The sequence below is a fragment of the Dasypus novemcinctus genome, chromosome 5 (genome assembly GCF_030445035.2).
Source record: "Dasypus novemcinctus isolate mDasNov1 chromosome 5, mDasNov1.1.hap2, whole genome shotgun sequence".
Classification (NCBI taxonomy): Eukaryota; Metazoa; Chordata; class Mammalia; order Cingulata; family Dasypodidae; genus Dasypus; species Dasypus novemcinctus.
The window spans coordinates 60,745,918-60,760,619 of NC_080677.1; the positions used below are offsets into that span (position 1 = coordinate 60,745,918).

The 14,702-nt window shown below is 34.3% G+C and overlaps 1 protein-coding gene across 8 annotated transcripts in view; it reads right to left on the reverse strand.

Moving 5' to 3' along the window:
• AKAP9 (A-kinase anchoring protein 9) overlaps nucleotides 1–14,702 on the reverse strand; it is a 202,505-nt gene that overhangs the window by 76,309 nt on the left and 111,494 nt on the right. For 7 of the 8 annotated variants that reach the window (XM_058297001.2, XM_058297000.2, XM_058297003.2 and 4 more), the window contains 4 exons: nucleotides 13,977–14,201; nucleotides 12,773–12,913; nucleotides 12,176–12,279; nucleotides 9,221–9,426 (listed from right to left, as the gene is read on the reverse strand). In XM_058297001.2, coding sequence (XP_058152984.1) covers nucleotides 9,221–9,426; nucleotides 12,176–12,279; nucleotides 12,773–12,913; nucleotides 13,977–14,201 — 676 coding nt within the window. The remainder of the gene's footprint in view (nucleotides 1–9,220; nucleotides 9,427–12,175; nucleotides 12,280–12,772; nucleotides 12,914–13,976; nucleotides 14,202–14,702) is intronic. The other variant, XM_058297002.2, reaches the window with a different exon arrangement.

A 14,702-nucleotide genomic window follows, 5' to 3' on the forward strand; every position in this document is an offset into this window, starting at 1 on the left:
AATAAATCAGGAGAAAGCGTATATAGTAGGCATGAAAAATGATTAGTCTGAAGTGTTAGATGGATAATGTGTAGGAGGAGTCAAGCTAACTGTTGAAAATTTGGGTCTGGGCAGATGTAGGTCATTTGCGTAAGGAAGAGAGCTGAAACATTGTTAGGTAGATAACTTTGCCTAGGAGCAATGTATAGTGAGAGGACAAACAGAATTTGAGCTTCTCTCAATATAAATGGTTAACAAAAGAACATGTGAAAAAATTTTGAGAAAGCCATTCCTGGAGATAAGAAGATAATGTTTCCAAAGGTAGAGGCTTCAAGAATTTTATTAGTTTACAAAGTCAAATATGATAAGGACTGCAAAGAAGCTATTGGATTTGAAAATTGGGAGGTCATTGGTAATGCCTTTATAGTAATAACACTGAATGTTAACAGCTTGAACTCCCCAGTAAAAAGACATAGACAGGTGGCGGACTTGGCCCAGTGGTTAGGGCATCCGTCTACCACATGGGAGGTTCGCGGTTCAAACCTCGGGCCTCCTTGACCTGTGTGGAGCGGGCCCATGCACAGTGCTGATGCGTGCAAGGAGTGCCGTGCCACGCAGGGGTGTCCCCGGCATAGAGGAGCCCCACGCGCAAGGAGTGCGCCCCATAAGGAGAGCCGCCCAGCGTGAAAGAAAGTGCAGCCTGCCCAGAATGGTACCGCACACACGGAGAGTTGACACAACAAGATGACACAACAAAAAGAAACACAGATTCCCATGCCGCTGACAACAACAGAAGTGGACAAAGAAGACACAGCAAATAGACACAGAGAACAGACAACTGGGGTGGGGGGTAAGGGGAGAGAAATAAATAAAAATAAAATAAATCTTAAAAAAAAAAAGACATAGATAGACTGGAAACAAAAATATGAGCTATTTGCTATATACAAGAGACTTCCCTCAGACATAAGAACACTACTAGGTTGAAAATGAAATGTTGCAAAAAGATAGTCCACAAAAATAGTAAACAAAAGAAATCTGGGGTAGTGATACTAATATTGGACATAATATATTTAAAATGCAAAACTGTTATAAGGGATAAAGAAGGTCATTATATATTAATAAAGGGGATATTTCACCAAGAAATAGCTATAATAAATATTTAGGCACCTAACCTGGGTGCTGCAAGTTACATGAGGTACACAGTGGCAAAACTGAAGGGAGACAGAGATATCTCTACAACAATAGTTGGAGACTTCAATCCAACTACTATTATTACCCACTCTCAGCAATGGACAGAACATCTACGCAGAGGATAAACAAAGAAACAGAGAGTTTGAGTAATATGACAAATGAACTAGACCTAATAGATACTTATAGAGTATTATACTCCTCCAAAAAAGCAGGATACACATTCTTTTTGAGGGCTCGTGGATCCTTCTCTAGGATAGACCATATGTTGGGTCACAAGACAGGTCTTAATAAATTTAAAAAGACAAATTATACAGAACACTTTCTCTAATCAAAATGGAACGAAACTGGAAATAAATAATGGATAGAAAAAAGGAAAATTCATAAATACACAGAGATCAAACAACACACTTTAATTAATCAGTGGAAAAAAGAAGAAATTAAAAGAGAATTCAGTGAATATCTTGAGATGAATGAAAACAAGAACACAACATATCAAAACCTATCAGACACTATAAAGGCAGTGCTGAGAGGGAAATTTACAGCCCTCAATGCTTACATTAAAAAAGAAGAAAGTGCTAAAATAGAAGCATTAACTGCATATCTGGAAGAACCAGAAAAAGAACAGCAAACTAATCTCAAATCAATCCAAAGGAAAGAAATAACAAAGATCAGAGCAGAACTAAATGAAACTGAGAACAAAAAACAATAGACAGAATCAACAAAACCAAAAGTTGGTTCTTTGAGAAGACCAACAAAATTAACAAACCCTTAGCTAGACTGACAAAGAAAAAAAGAGAGAAGATACAAAGAAATAAAATCAGAAATGAGAGCTGGGACATCAACACTGACTCCACAGAAAAATTTACCAGATAACACAGGTGAGATGTACAATTTCTAGAAACAGATGAACAACTTACATTGACCCTAGAAGAACCAGAAGACCACAACAAAGTAGTCACAGATAAAGAGATTGAAGTAGTTAGCAAAATCTCCCAAAGATAAAAACCCCATGACCAGAGGGCTTTACAGGTGAATTTTAACAATCATTCAAAGACAATCTAATACCAGTCTTGGTCAAGATCTTCCAGAAAATTGATCAGGAAGGAATGCTACCAATCTCATTCTATGAAGCCAATATCACCAAGAAATACCAAAACCAAATAAAGATACGATGAAAAAGAAAAAAATTACAGACCAATATCTCTAATGACTATGGATACAAAAATCCTCAACAAAATATTTACAAACCAAATCCAAAAGCACATAAGAGAATTATACACCATGATCAAGTCCGTTTTTTTGTTTATTTTTTTAAAGAGGTACTGGGGATAGAATCCAGCACCTCATACATGGGAAGAAGGTACTCAACCACCGAGCTACACACACTCTCCATGATCAAGTGGGCTTTATCACAGGTATGCAAGGGTTTTCAACACAACAAAATCAATTAGTGTCATAAACCACATTAATAAATTGAAGAAGAAAAATCATACAATCTTCTCCATTGATACAGAAAAAGACATTTGACAAAATACAGCATCCTTTGTTGATAAAAACACTGAAAGATAGGAAGAGATGGAAGTTTTCTCACATGGTAAAGCACATATATAAAAAACTCACAGCCAGTACTGCATTATTCAACAGTGAAAGATAGAAAGTTTTCCTGCTGAGATGGGGAACAAGATAAGAATGCCACTGTCTCCTGTTATTCAACACTGTGCTAGAAGTTCTAGCCAGAACAATTAGGCCAGATAAAGAAATAAAAAGCAGCCAAATAGGAAAGGAAGAAGTAAAACTTTCATTATTGACTGACATATCCTATATCTACAAAATTGTGAAATATCCACAAAAAAGCTACCAGAACTAATAGACAAGTTTAGCAAAGTAGCAGCATACAAGATTAATACACAGGGAAGTGGATTTGGCACAACTGATAGAGCATCTGCCTACTACATGGGAGGTCCAGGGTTCAAACCCAGGGCCTCCTGACCTGTGTGGGGAACTGGCCCACACGCACTGCTGATGTATTCAAGGAGTGCCCTGCCACACAGGGGTGTCCCCTGCATAGGGGAGCCCCATGGGCACAAGGAGTGCGCCCCATAAGGAGAGCCGCCCTGTGCAAAAAAAAGTGCAGCCTGCTCAGGAGTGGCGCTGCACAGTCGGAGTGCTGATGCAGCAAGATGACACAACAAAAAGAGACAGATTCCCAGTGCTGCTGACAAGAATACAAGCAGACACAGAAGAAAACACAGCGAATGGACACAGAGAGCTGACAATTGTGGGGGGTAGGGAGGGAGGGGGACAGAAATAAATAAAAAATAAATCTTAAAAAAAAAAAGATTAACACAAAAATCAGTGACAGTAGGAATTCTGTACAATACTAATGAGCAATCTGAGGAGGAAATTTAAAAATTTTCATTTATAATAGCAACTGAAAGAATCAAATATTTAGGAATAAACTTAACCAAAGACATAGAGGACCTGTATTCAGAACACTACAAAACATTGCTAAAAGAAACCAAGGAACACTTAAATAAATGGAAGGTCACTCTGTGTTCATGCACTGGAAGACTCAATACCATTAAGATGTCAATTCTACCCAAACTGATTTACAGACTTAGTGCAATCCCAGTAAAAATCTCAACAGCCTTTTTTGCAGAAATGGAAAAGAAAATTATCAAATTTATTTGGAAGGGTAAGAATCTCTATATCCGAAAGAAGGTGGACTCCTATCTTACACCTTATAGAAAAATTAACTCGAAATCAATCAAGGACCTAAATATAAAAGCTACAACTATAAAAATCCTAAAGAAAATGTAGGAAAACAATTTCAATTATCTTGTGGTAGGCAGTAGTTTCTTAAACCTTACACCCAAAGCAGGAGCAACAAAAGAAAACATAGATAAATGGGATGTGCTCAAAATTAAACACTTTTGTTCCTTAAAAGACTTTAAAGAAAATAAAAAGACAAGCTACTCAATTAGAGAAAATATTGGGAAACCACATATACGATAAGGGTTTGATATCTATGTTATATAAAGAGAGAATACATCTCAATGTAAAAAGACAAGCAATCCAATAAAAAATGGGCAAAAGACTTGAATAGACATTTATCCAAAGAGGAAATACAAATGGCCAAAAAGCACATGAAAAAATGCTCAACATCACCTGCTACTAGGGAAATGCAGATCAAAACTACAATGAAATACCATTTCACACCTTATAGAATGGCATTATTAAAAATACAGAAAACTAAAAGTGCTGGAAAGGAGGTGGAGAAACAGGAATACTCCCTCACTGTTGGTGGGAATGTAGAATGGTACAGCCTCTGTGGAAGACAGTTTGACAGTACCATAAGAAGCTAAACATAGAACTGCTGTATGATCCAGCAATCCCATTACTAGGAACACATTCAGAAGAACTGAAGCAAGGATGTGAACTAACTTTGCATACCAGAGGTCACAGGAGCATTATTCACAACTGCTAAAATATGGAACCAGACCTACTGTCCATCATCTGATAAATGGATAATAAACCAAATGCGGCATATTCACACAACGGAACACTATTCACCTGTAAGAAGAAATCTAGATGCATATAAACAACATGAATGAACCTAGACGACATTACATTGAGTGAAATAAGCAAGATACAAATATTGCATGGTCTCACTAATAAGAACTAAATACGACAAGTAAACTAACGGAGCTAAACTCTAGAGTACGGGCTCCTCAGAAATAAAAGGTGGGTTGAAAATGGGAGATGGTGTTTAATGTATATAACATTATTAATAAGGTTAACTGTAAAAGTATGGAAATGAATAGAGTTGAGAGTAACATAATGAGTATAACACTATGAATGTGATTGTGGCTGAAAGGGGTAGTATGTGTAAGTAAATGTGAATTGAAAGGAAACTAGAGAAAAATCTAGGGTATGTATAACATAGTGATTTCAGTGGTAGATGAAGATTGTGGTTAATAGTACAAATATAAAAATACTCTTCTGGGGGCGGACTTGGCCCAGTGGTCAGGGTGTCCATCTACCATATGGGAGGTCCACGGTTCAAAGCCCAGGCCTCCTTGACCCCTGTGGAGCTGGCCCATGCAGTGCTGATGCGTGCAAGGAGTGCCCTGCCACACAGGGGTGTCCCCCGCGTAGGGGAGCCCCAAGTGTAAGGAGTGCACCCCGTAAGGAGAGCCGCCCAGCACGAAAGAAACTGCAGCCTGCCCAGGAATGGCGCCACACATACGGAGAGCTGGCTCAAGATGATGCAACTAAAAGAGACAGATTCCCGTGCCGCTGACAACAAACGAAGAGGACAAAAAAGAACACGCAGCAAATGCACACAGAGAACAGACAAGGGAGATGGGGGCAGGGAGAAGGGGCAAGAAATAAATAAAAAAATAAAAATCTTTCAAAAAAAAAGGTACTCAATATTTTTTTAAAAACGCTCTTCTTTCGGTTATACACGGGAAATTTACAACCAATGTAACCTACAGGTGATAGTTAACAGTAGTATTGTAATATTTTGCAGCAATGGCAAGACGATATTTTTTCAATACTAAGGGATAACAATAGGAGGGTATAAGGAGAATGGGATTCTTTCTTTTGGACTAATGAAAATGTTCTAAAATTGATGTGAAGACAGCACAACTCTGTGATGAATATGCAAGCCACTGAGTGTACACTTTGAATGGAGTGTACAGAGCACTGGACTGATAACACAGGGAATCCAGTGGTGGATGATAGACTGCGGTTAACAGGACAAATATGACAACATTTTCTCCTGAACGATAACAAAAATATAATACTAACATCGGGTGTTAATAATTGGGTTGGTTGGGGGGAAATCCACCAAATGTTAGATATGGACCACAGTTAGTAATAATATTTGGATGATGCTTTTTCATAGTTTGTAACAAATGTTTCATAACAATGCAAAGTGTCCATGGTGGGGAGATGTATGGGAACCCTGTATGATGATATGCATGCCTGTTTTATAAATTCACAAATTTTACTATACACTTGTTTATGTATGTTCATAAATGAATGATACACTTAATAAAATTTTATTTTAAAAATAGGATAAGATCCTTAGGTTAATGCAGGGTGGGTAATATGAAAGAACCTTCCTTCCTTTACCCCAATGACCCTCTTAAAGATTCCGAAGGCTAAAACCTGGAAACCACTGACTATAGTCTGACCTGATAGAAAAGAAAATTCAACTGAAGCCCTAGAGATTAAGAGATTTGCTCAAGGTCACAGTGAGACAGAACAAGAACAAAAGCTATCTGATTACGAACTCACCATTCTTTTTATAACATCACCCTGCTCCAAATGAAAATGCAGTAAATGAGATTTAGTCCCTGGTGTTCCATGGGAGAGGTAAGAACTCCACAACTGAATCACCACAGAGCAGGATTAAAGAAAATCTTTCAACAGGTTCTGGAGGAACTCATTTTTTAACTGTTCTAGTTGTGACTTAGGTTCAATTGTTTCACACTGGTTCAAAATTTCCCTTCAATTTCATAAACTGGGTTATTATGTATATGAGGGAGCAAATCAATTATTTTTTAGAGTGGTGACAAGTCTACACATGTTTAAAAACTAAACAAGTTCAGACTTGAAGGCTGAGAATATTTCATAGTGTTACTTACAACACAAACTCATATATAAAAACAGAAAAGTAAAAACTGTTTCTTAAATAGATTGTAATTTTTAGATGAGATTTAATTTTTCTGTTATAACAAGACATAAAGCTATTTTTAAAGTATGTTTTAGAGTTTACCATAATGACCTCATTAAAATTTTGACTGAACATAAGAAGATATTCTTACATATAGAACACAGTGTCATTATTTTAAGCCAATATTATCTTCAAGGTTTATGAGAAAATTGACTTTATAAATTCTATTAATTTACAGTATCCTTTCAGATATATTAAATTGGATCCCCAATAGTATTAGCTGTCATCTTTGTTTTATTAGTAAAACCAGCACATCATTGCTAAACACCAAAACATAAAGATTGAGTAATTAAAAGGAAAGTGCACATTATAACCTAAGATGCTAATACCAGCAAAATCCTTATTTGTTACATTGTTCTTTATATACTATATTTCCTAAGTGAATTAATTTTTCCTCTTGTATCTTAATATTATTCTTTCAGAATAGTCAACAGTTAAATAATTAACTTTTTAGAAGGGTGAACTGATTCAACTCTCTCTCTCTCTATATATATATATAAAGTGGTTTTAAGTAAAATATTAAGTACAATGTCTTTATTTTGCTTTGATTTGGAATCTCAATGCCCCCTTCACTAAAATGAATTGCTGTAAGGCAGAGAACATAGAGAAATTGCTCATATATGTTTGTAGAATTGAAATGAGAAAACTGCTTACAACTGAAAAATACTGGATAGCTTAAAACAGGACACACAACTTTTCATCCATGTTGGAAGCTTTAGATATAACTATGCAAGAAAGCAAGCAGGGAGACAGATGTGATTTTAGGTCTGCTTTTTCTTAGAAAATGAACATAAATATAATCCTTCACTGTTTGATTTAATTTACCAATCTATGTCTTTTTATAGTTATGGGAACACTGCTCTGAAAGTAATTTGTTGCCTTTTAAGTGCAAAGGATTTCAGCAATCATTTTAAGAAATGTCTAAGAGAACTAGTAAACAAAATGTTTTTGTAATCTACAGAACATTACTTAGAGTGTCTTTTGTGTCAATCTGATAAGTCTTACTAGAGGAACAGCAAAATCCCTCCCTACACGGCAGGAGAAATAAGTTTATGAAATAATTTTTTTTAAAAGTATAATTTGCTAAACATATTTTACATGGAGGACAAGAAAATATCACCTTATTCTTCTCAATACATCAAGGTTCACAGGCAAAAATGAAATAGCTTTCATTAAGAACTTAAAGTTGACTTGAAAAATACAGTAAATTAGAAAGGTGTTAATATACAGCATTCTTTCAGCTCTTATTTTATGAATAAACAGTTTTTAAAACCGAGTTTGACCTCAACTGTGGTGTTTTTAAATCATTTTTACTTAAAATTTCAAATCAAGCTTTTCCCTGTACTTACAAACATGCTACTAGCCAACCTGTAATTAGGCAATCCCTCTGGAAATGGGATAATTTCTCCTTGTTGCTCCACATGGAACTCAACAAGAGAAGGTTGTTAAAATTTGCGTAAACTCTGGGTATTTCAAAATGCTTCTAAAGAAGGTCTGCTTCTAACTGGGGAGAAGTGCTTGGGTGTGGAATGGTAGTGAACTGTGGGCTTAACCTTCTGACCCAAGAGCCCAGATCTATCTTTTTCTATGTGACGGAAATGTTCCCCCTTTTGATTTCTTCAATTCTTCTCCAGCAAGAATTAAGGAGTTGAAACAATAAGCGGGACAGCAGGTCAGTAACATAAAGGTAAGAAACTGAAGTAAGAGCCCAGCCGACATAGCTGGAGGAAGAAAACAGAGCTAAAAAGATGGCTATGTCATTAACAGGACCTAATCTCCAAATCCATACACAGTCAGCCATATTTTGAATAATTTTCCAAAAGAAAGAAAAGGACCAGGCAAGAATAGTCCAAAGATAAGACCAAACCTTGGGTTTCTTGGGATGGAAGAAGACCCCCTTCTAACCATCTCAACGGGTAGGTAAAATTGGTGCTTGCTTAAAAGCTCTTTATTCCTGACTTTTCTTAATCTGTAGAGTAGTTTCCGCATTTTGCCAATACATCATAGATATGGATAACAGTCCTCAATGATGAAGTGGAATTTTTTTCATTGGTGAAGAAATGGAACGACCTTAGGGTTTACGTAGGCACAGTAGCAACTCCAGGTATGTACGATGACAACTTACGACACTCACTTTCCAGTAGCATTTTGGGAAGAGTACCTCTAATATGTTGGGCTTGGAGGTCCATTTGTTAAAAAATACTTTAATATTCTCTCTTCTATATTTTCAACACATAGCAAAGTAATCTGAAACCAGGAAGATTTGAACATGATGATAATTTCAACAGTATCTAAAATTAGTACCTCCTGTGTGTTCCTCATGGATGCAAGACTTTATAGGTGCTTCTGCCTCTGACCTCCAAATTAGGCTGGCAGGTGATTGGCCCTTACTAGTTCTATCAAGAATCCCAAGGACATGACGACCAATTGTTTCTTCAACAGCAGCTGTAGTCTTTACAACTTCTAAGAGGATCTTCAGAAGTCTGTTATTAGCTTTCTGTAGTGCATACCTGTATACACAAAGAAACTTTATTAAAATGTTTTAATCTTTTTAAAGCAAGCACTTTGCTTCTGTCCCACAAAAATTTACTACAAAATATCTCATCTGGAAACTAAAAGTATCAGATGATCCTCTCTACTAAAATAATAGGCAGTAGCACCTACAATGAAGTGCTTTTGGCTTTTGATATATATTTTTTACAATACATTATAAACTAATTTGTTTTCTTCTGAAAAATGTTAATCAATAAATTAACTATAACATTTTAAAAGTGTAAAGCATTTTTTCATAATTTGTAACAAATGTTTCACAACAATGCAAGGTGTTGGTGGTAGGGTGATTTATGGGACCCCTGTATGATGTTATGTATGCTTGTTTTGTAGGTTCACAAATTTTACTATACACTTGTTTATGTATGTTCATGTATGCATGATATGCATCAATAAAATTAAGAAAAAAATGCAAACAAAAATTGTATAGCATTTTATTAACCTGAAAGAAGCCAATAAACCACATTTTTGAGCTACCAGAGTTTCTAGATTAGAAGAAAATTTTAAGGAGATGCAAAATTTAAGTTCTAAAAAGTATGGTAGTATACAAGTTGATGCAAGCTATCAAGCCAGTAATACTTCATGGTTATTCATTATATAGTTGTGCTTTACCATATACAAAATATACATACAAACATATATGTTGAAATTTAACCTTTTTTATGGTTAAATGATATATTTTAAAATATTATTTAAGAATTCCACCAGTAAAGAAATTACAACTTAATGGTGATGTTCTAAATGTCTTAATTTTAAAAAATATTAGTTGGATTGGTAGGGACCTGTTTTAAAACATGTTTACAGTGCAATTTTATCATATGTCAACACTAGAGAGAATATCACAGACCACTTTCTAATGTATCTGCTCCAAAGACAAATTTCTGAAGTTATACACAACAGGTTCATTTGAGCCAGTAGAAGGAACTTCCTATTTTCATCCAAATGGAATTAATGGTGTGTCTCTCTTTTTAAAAATGCAAGTAGTTCATTCTTAGTTTTTGAAAATTTGAAAGTACCATTAACCATCCTTGCCCCCCATCTAAACTCTCAGCACCCAGAAATAATCACTATTAACATTTTAATGACTATCCTTCTAGACTTTTCCCCAGTGGGATCATCCTAGACAGTTTTATAAGCTTCTTTTTTACTTACATGAACATCTTTTCATGTTAAGAAATATATTTCTACAAATGGTAGCTCAGAAGATGAACTGATTATTCTTCTGAATAACTAAACAACTCTCTCTTTCTAATAGTGTAATTCAACAAAGATACTACAGTGGCAAAATTTATATTTAATATATGCAGACAAAATAAGAGAGTTTCATGGTAAATGTCCTCTGTCTTAAGATATTTTTCTGTCTCAACTTTATCTTGTAGTAGGAGATAACCAAAAAGAAGTTAAAGGTATCTGTTTTCACGGGTACATGGCATCCCTATTTTAAGACAAGGTTTTTCTACATGCATTTGTCAAGGGAAAGAGTTCTATTTTTATACCTAGATTAAGTTCTCTGCTTATGTAAGCAAGGGTTTTAAAAATAAAACTCTTAAATAATTTACTTAGTAAAGGTAAGTCAAGAGTTTTATTTCCTTAACTTTTTCTGAGGTTAGTTCAAGCCTCAAACCCCAGGACTAGGAAAATTTGAAAATATTTCTACTTAAGAGAGTTAAAATGAATATGCTGGTAAAAAGAAATAACTATGAATATCTATTTTTACCAGCAGTCACTAGAAAAATTCCTAAAAATTAAATACTACATATTTATACCAATTAGAGATAAAATAATATAAAATAAACAAAATGTTTATTTTATATTGCCATGGTAACTAATTTTCATACACTGTCTTTCTTGTTTGAATTCCATAATGACTGTGTTCCATACTGATGATCCAATGGGGAAGCCAAAATCTTAGGGGCCAAATTCCTCCATGCAAGCTGAGGAAGGAGGTTAGGAGGACACAAGAAGGTGGCAGTCACAGAAATTGGAAAAGGATGAAATTAAGTTAGTAGATATTAGTTTAAATTAAAAATTAAAGAAATTATTTTCTTTTGAACAAAACAAATTTTTACATATTGTGCTTAAAATCCTTAATATTACTGTGGGATAACACTTCTCATTTAATATTTTACAGTTTTATATTACCCTTTACAAAATCAAAGGAGAATTTTGTTAACATCTGATAATTTATTTCTCTAAGAAATGGGATATGTATTAAAAGTTCTCATCTGTTACCCAGGAAATGCATTAAAGAAGCTAAATATGGAATACTCACATTTATAGTAATGCTTTTCTCAGCATAAACAAACCTGGGGGTACCTTACACTGAAGACATGTCCATACAGTGAAAGAATAAACTTACAATCACATCTGTATTTTTTAGCACACAAAATGGCATATAAGAACAAGAAAAATTAATCAAGAAAGATTCAGTATACAAATAATGCATTAAGCTTTACTGATAACTGTATACGATCAATATTTCTAATCCAAAATTACTTTATATACAAAAGATTTTAAAAAATTTTTATGTTTTAATGATCAAAAATTGATAATCCTTTATATTATATAGGAAGGACATGTTTCGTATATAGAGTATATGATTTTTAAGACAGTATAAATGTACAAGATAAAAATAAGGACAGGTAAGTTTAATACATCAAAACAATATTTTAATTCACTTTGTACAGAAAAAGTACACATTCTGTATACCTTTCATTAGACAGGATATCAGGTGGCACCTCTTCAGGTTTTCTGTCCAATTCCTTTTCTTTAAAGGTCTGTTCCTCAACTTCCCCTTGGTTCTCATTTCCATTCTGTTTAAGTTTTGGTAAAGGCAGAGAGGACAAGACAGAAAGAAAACCTGTCATCTTGGAAATAGCATGTCATTCTTCTACTATGTACTAGGGTGAAACAGAAACTTCTAACGCATGAAACAGATACTGTCTAAAGTAATATTTAACTATATTTTATCACAAGATTAGAATTAACAAAGAAATATAAAACACTGCAGTGCACAGATGAAAAAAATTTTTTAATGGGCTCAAGTTAATGCCTGGTATAGTGCTACAAATAAAGTTTGTTAGAATGCTCCATGGTGCAACAGCAGTTGCTGCTATAGCAATATCAGGTTTGAATTTCCTTAAATGGAATGTAAGGCATTTGGACTCCACTTACCTTGAGTGTCGGCAATCCAAATAGGTTAAACTCAATACCTATAAAAAATACATATCACACCACCAACAAAGACAAACAAATTCTACTGCATTGTTGGTCCATTCCTCCTAGGTGGGCCAAAGTCCATACTACCTGTGTTTGCGTACTGCTGTTGCGCAGCTCACAACACAGCTTCTCTCTTCCAGCTAAAGACAGCAGCTTTAGTGCTTCCAGTTCCTCTAAAAGCACCCTCTCTCTCTCTGAAACCAGGTTTTCATTATCTATTGAGGATCTCTAAATAAGAAAAAAGGTGATGAGAGAATATTGTTTGCGATAGAGGAAAAAAGCAGAAATATCAAGCAGATTTCTTTTAACCCCTTAGGACCAACAGGTCGTGATTCTATGATCCATAACCCATTAAAAGGGGTTAAAAGCATATATAAAGTTCAACGCAAAATTTGAAACTTCCAAAAACTTAGTTTATATTAAGTATAATATTCAAGAATTTGGGTAGTTCAATTAGGATTATTTTTACTGACAATTTTATATTGAAAATTCAGAAGTTCAAATTCACAAAATGCAATGAAGAAAAGCAAAGTTAATTTTTCCAACATGTTTTATTCTCAACTCTCAATTTTCCTATTATTTTATATTGGAAAGCATATATATTAAGAGTTTTCTGTTTTAACTTTTATTTTCAAAATTCAGTGTCTCTGTAAAGAATTTTAATATAAATATTTCTTGCTTTTCTGCAATGATTTTGAAAATATATTATATACGGTAATTGACAAGAATCCAGCTCCCAAATACCAAGGAAGTTTTTAAATTTAGTCAAGAAAAGGAATAAGAATGTTATATAAATTTGCATTTCTAAAATCAAAAAGAGATGTTTCACTGGAGAAAGTTCCAGAAACATACTACTTCAGAAGATTTCCATTCTTGATTAAAAAGTAGATCAAAGACAGAGAAAGTTAAACCTTGGTGATGCTAATTGGAGGGCTCACAAAACTGTAAATGAATAGGGGGAAACTGCATGATATCAACTGCATATTTTAATACCACAGAAAAAATATTTCCAAAATTGTCAAAGTGCTTTTGCCATGAATGGTCAACGGAATGATTGAGGGAAAAATAACCACAACCTTTTAGCAATTAAACAAAATGGTAGGGAAACAATGCACTGCAAGGTTGAGTTATACGTCCCTAACAATGGCTTTTTGCACTGCTGGAGTCTGTTCCTGATGTATAATACTTGTAGTTCAGATCTGGCAAAATAATTTTCACTTAAAAAAAAAAAAGTCTAAATAATGAATATTCTTATTTTACTTGGGAGAAAAGGGGACTGTTAGTCCGATACCTGGGATAATTGTCTATTAAGCCTCCTAATCTCTTCCTGCAGCTGCTCCTGGTCTTCTCGCTGTCTCTCCAGTTGACGCATGTGTGCCTGCCTTAACAGCTCTGTTGCCTGTTGATGTTCCTGGTATTGCCGTACAAGTTCCTGCCTCATGTCTTCCAATTGTTCTTCATTTAACATTAACTGTCTAGAAGCATCCATGCTTGATACCAAAGTTTCATCATGAATCTATAATAGTATAAAAACAAAACAAAAAAATAATTTAACCAAATGCATTTTATGAAAATCTGTCAGCACTGGTATTTTTAAATGAATATGAAAGCAATTCTACTATTAACCCCACAAAGTACCTCATTTTTAATTTCCATTATTAAAATAAAACATAACTAAAAAAGCATTTGTTTTAATTACTATTCCAAATAAACTTGAAATTAATTTATCATAATACATGTTATTCTTCAAAAATAAAATAGAAATTTATCAGTTGTTTTAGTATAATTTAATTTTAAGGAAAGAGAAGAATAAAGATACTCATGATTCCTTCTACACTTAATGAAGCATAATTCCATTAGTTCTCTTGACATTTTATGATGGAGAAATAATATCAATGGAATATTTACATTTTTAAATTAAATGTACAAAACAGGAGAAATTTTACCTCTTAAGTTTATATTATGTAGTGATAATCAGTACTATAGGGAATGGCTTGTTAAGAAACAATTCTCGATA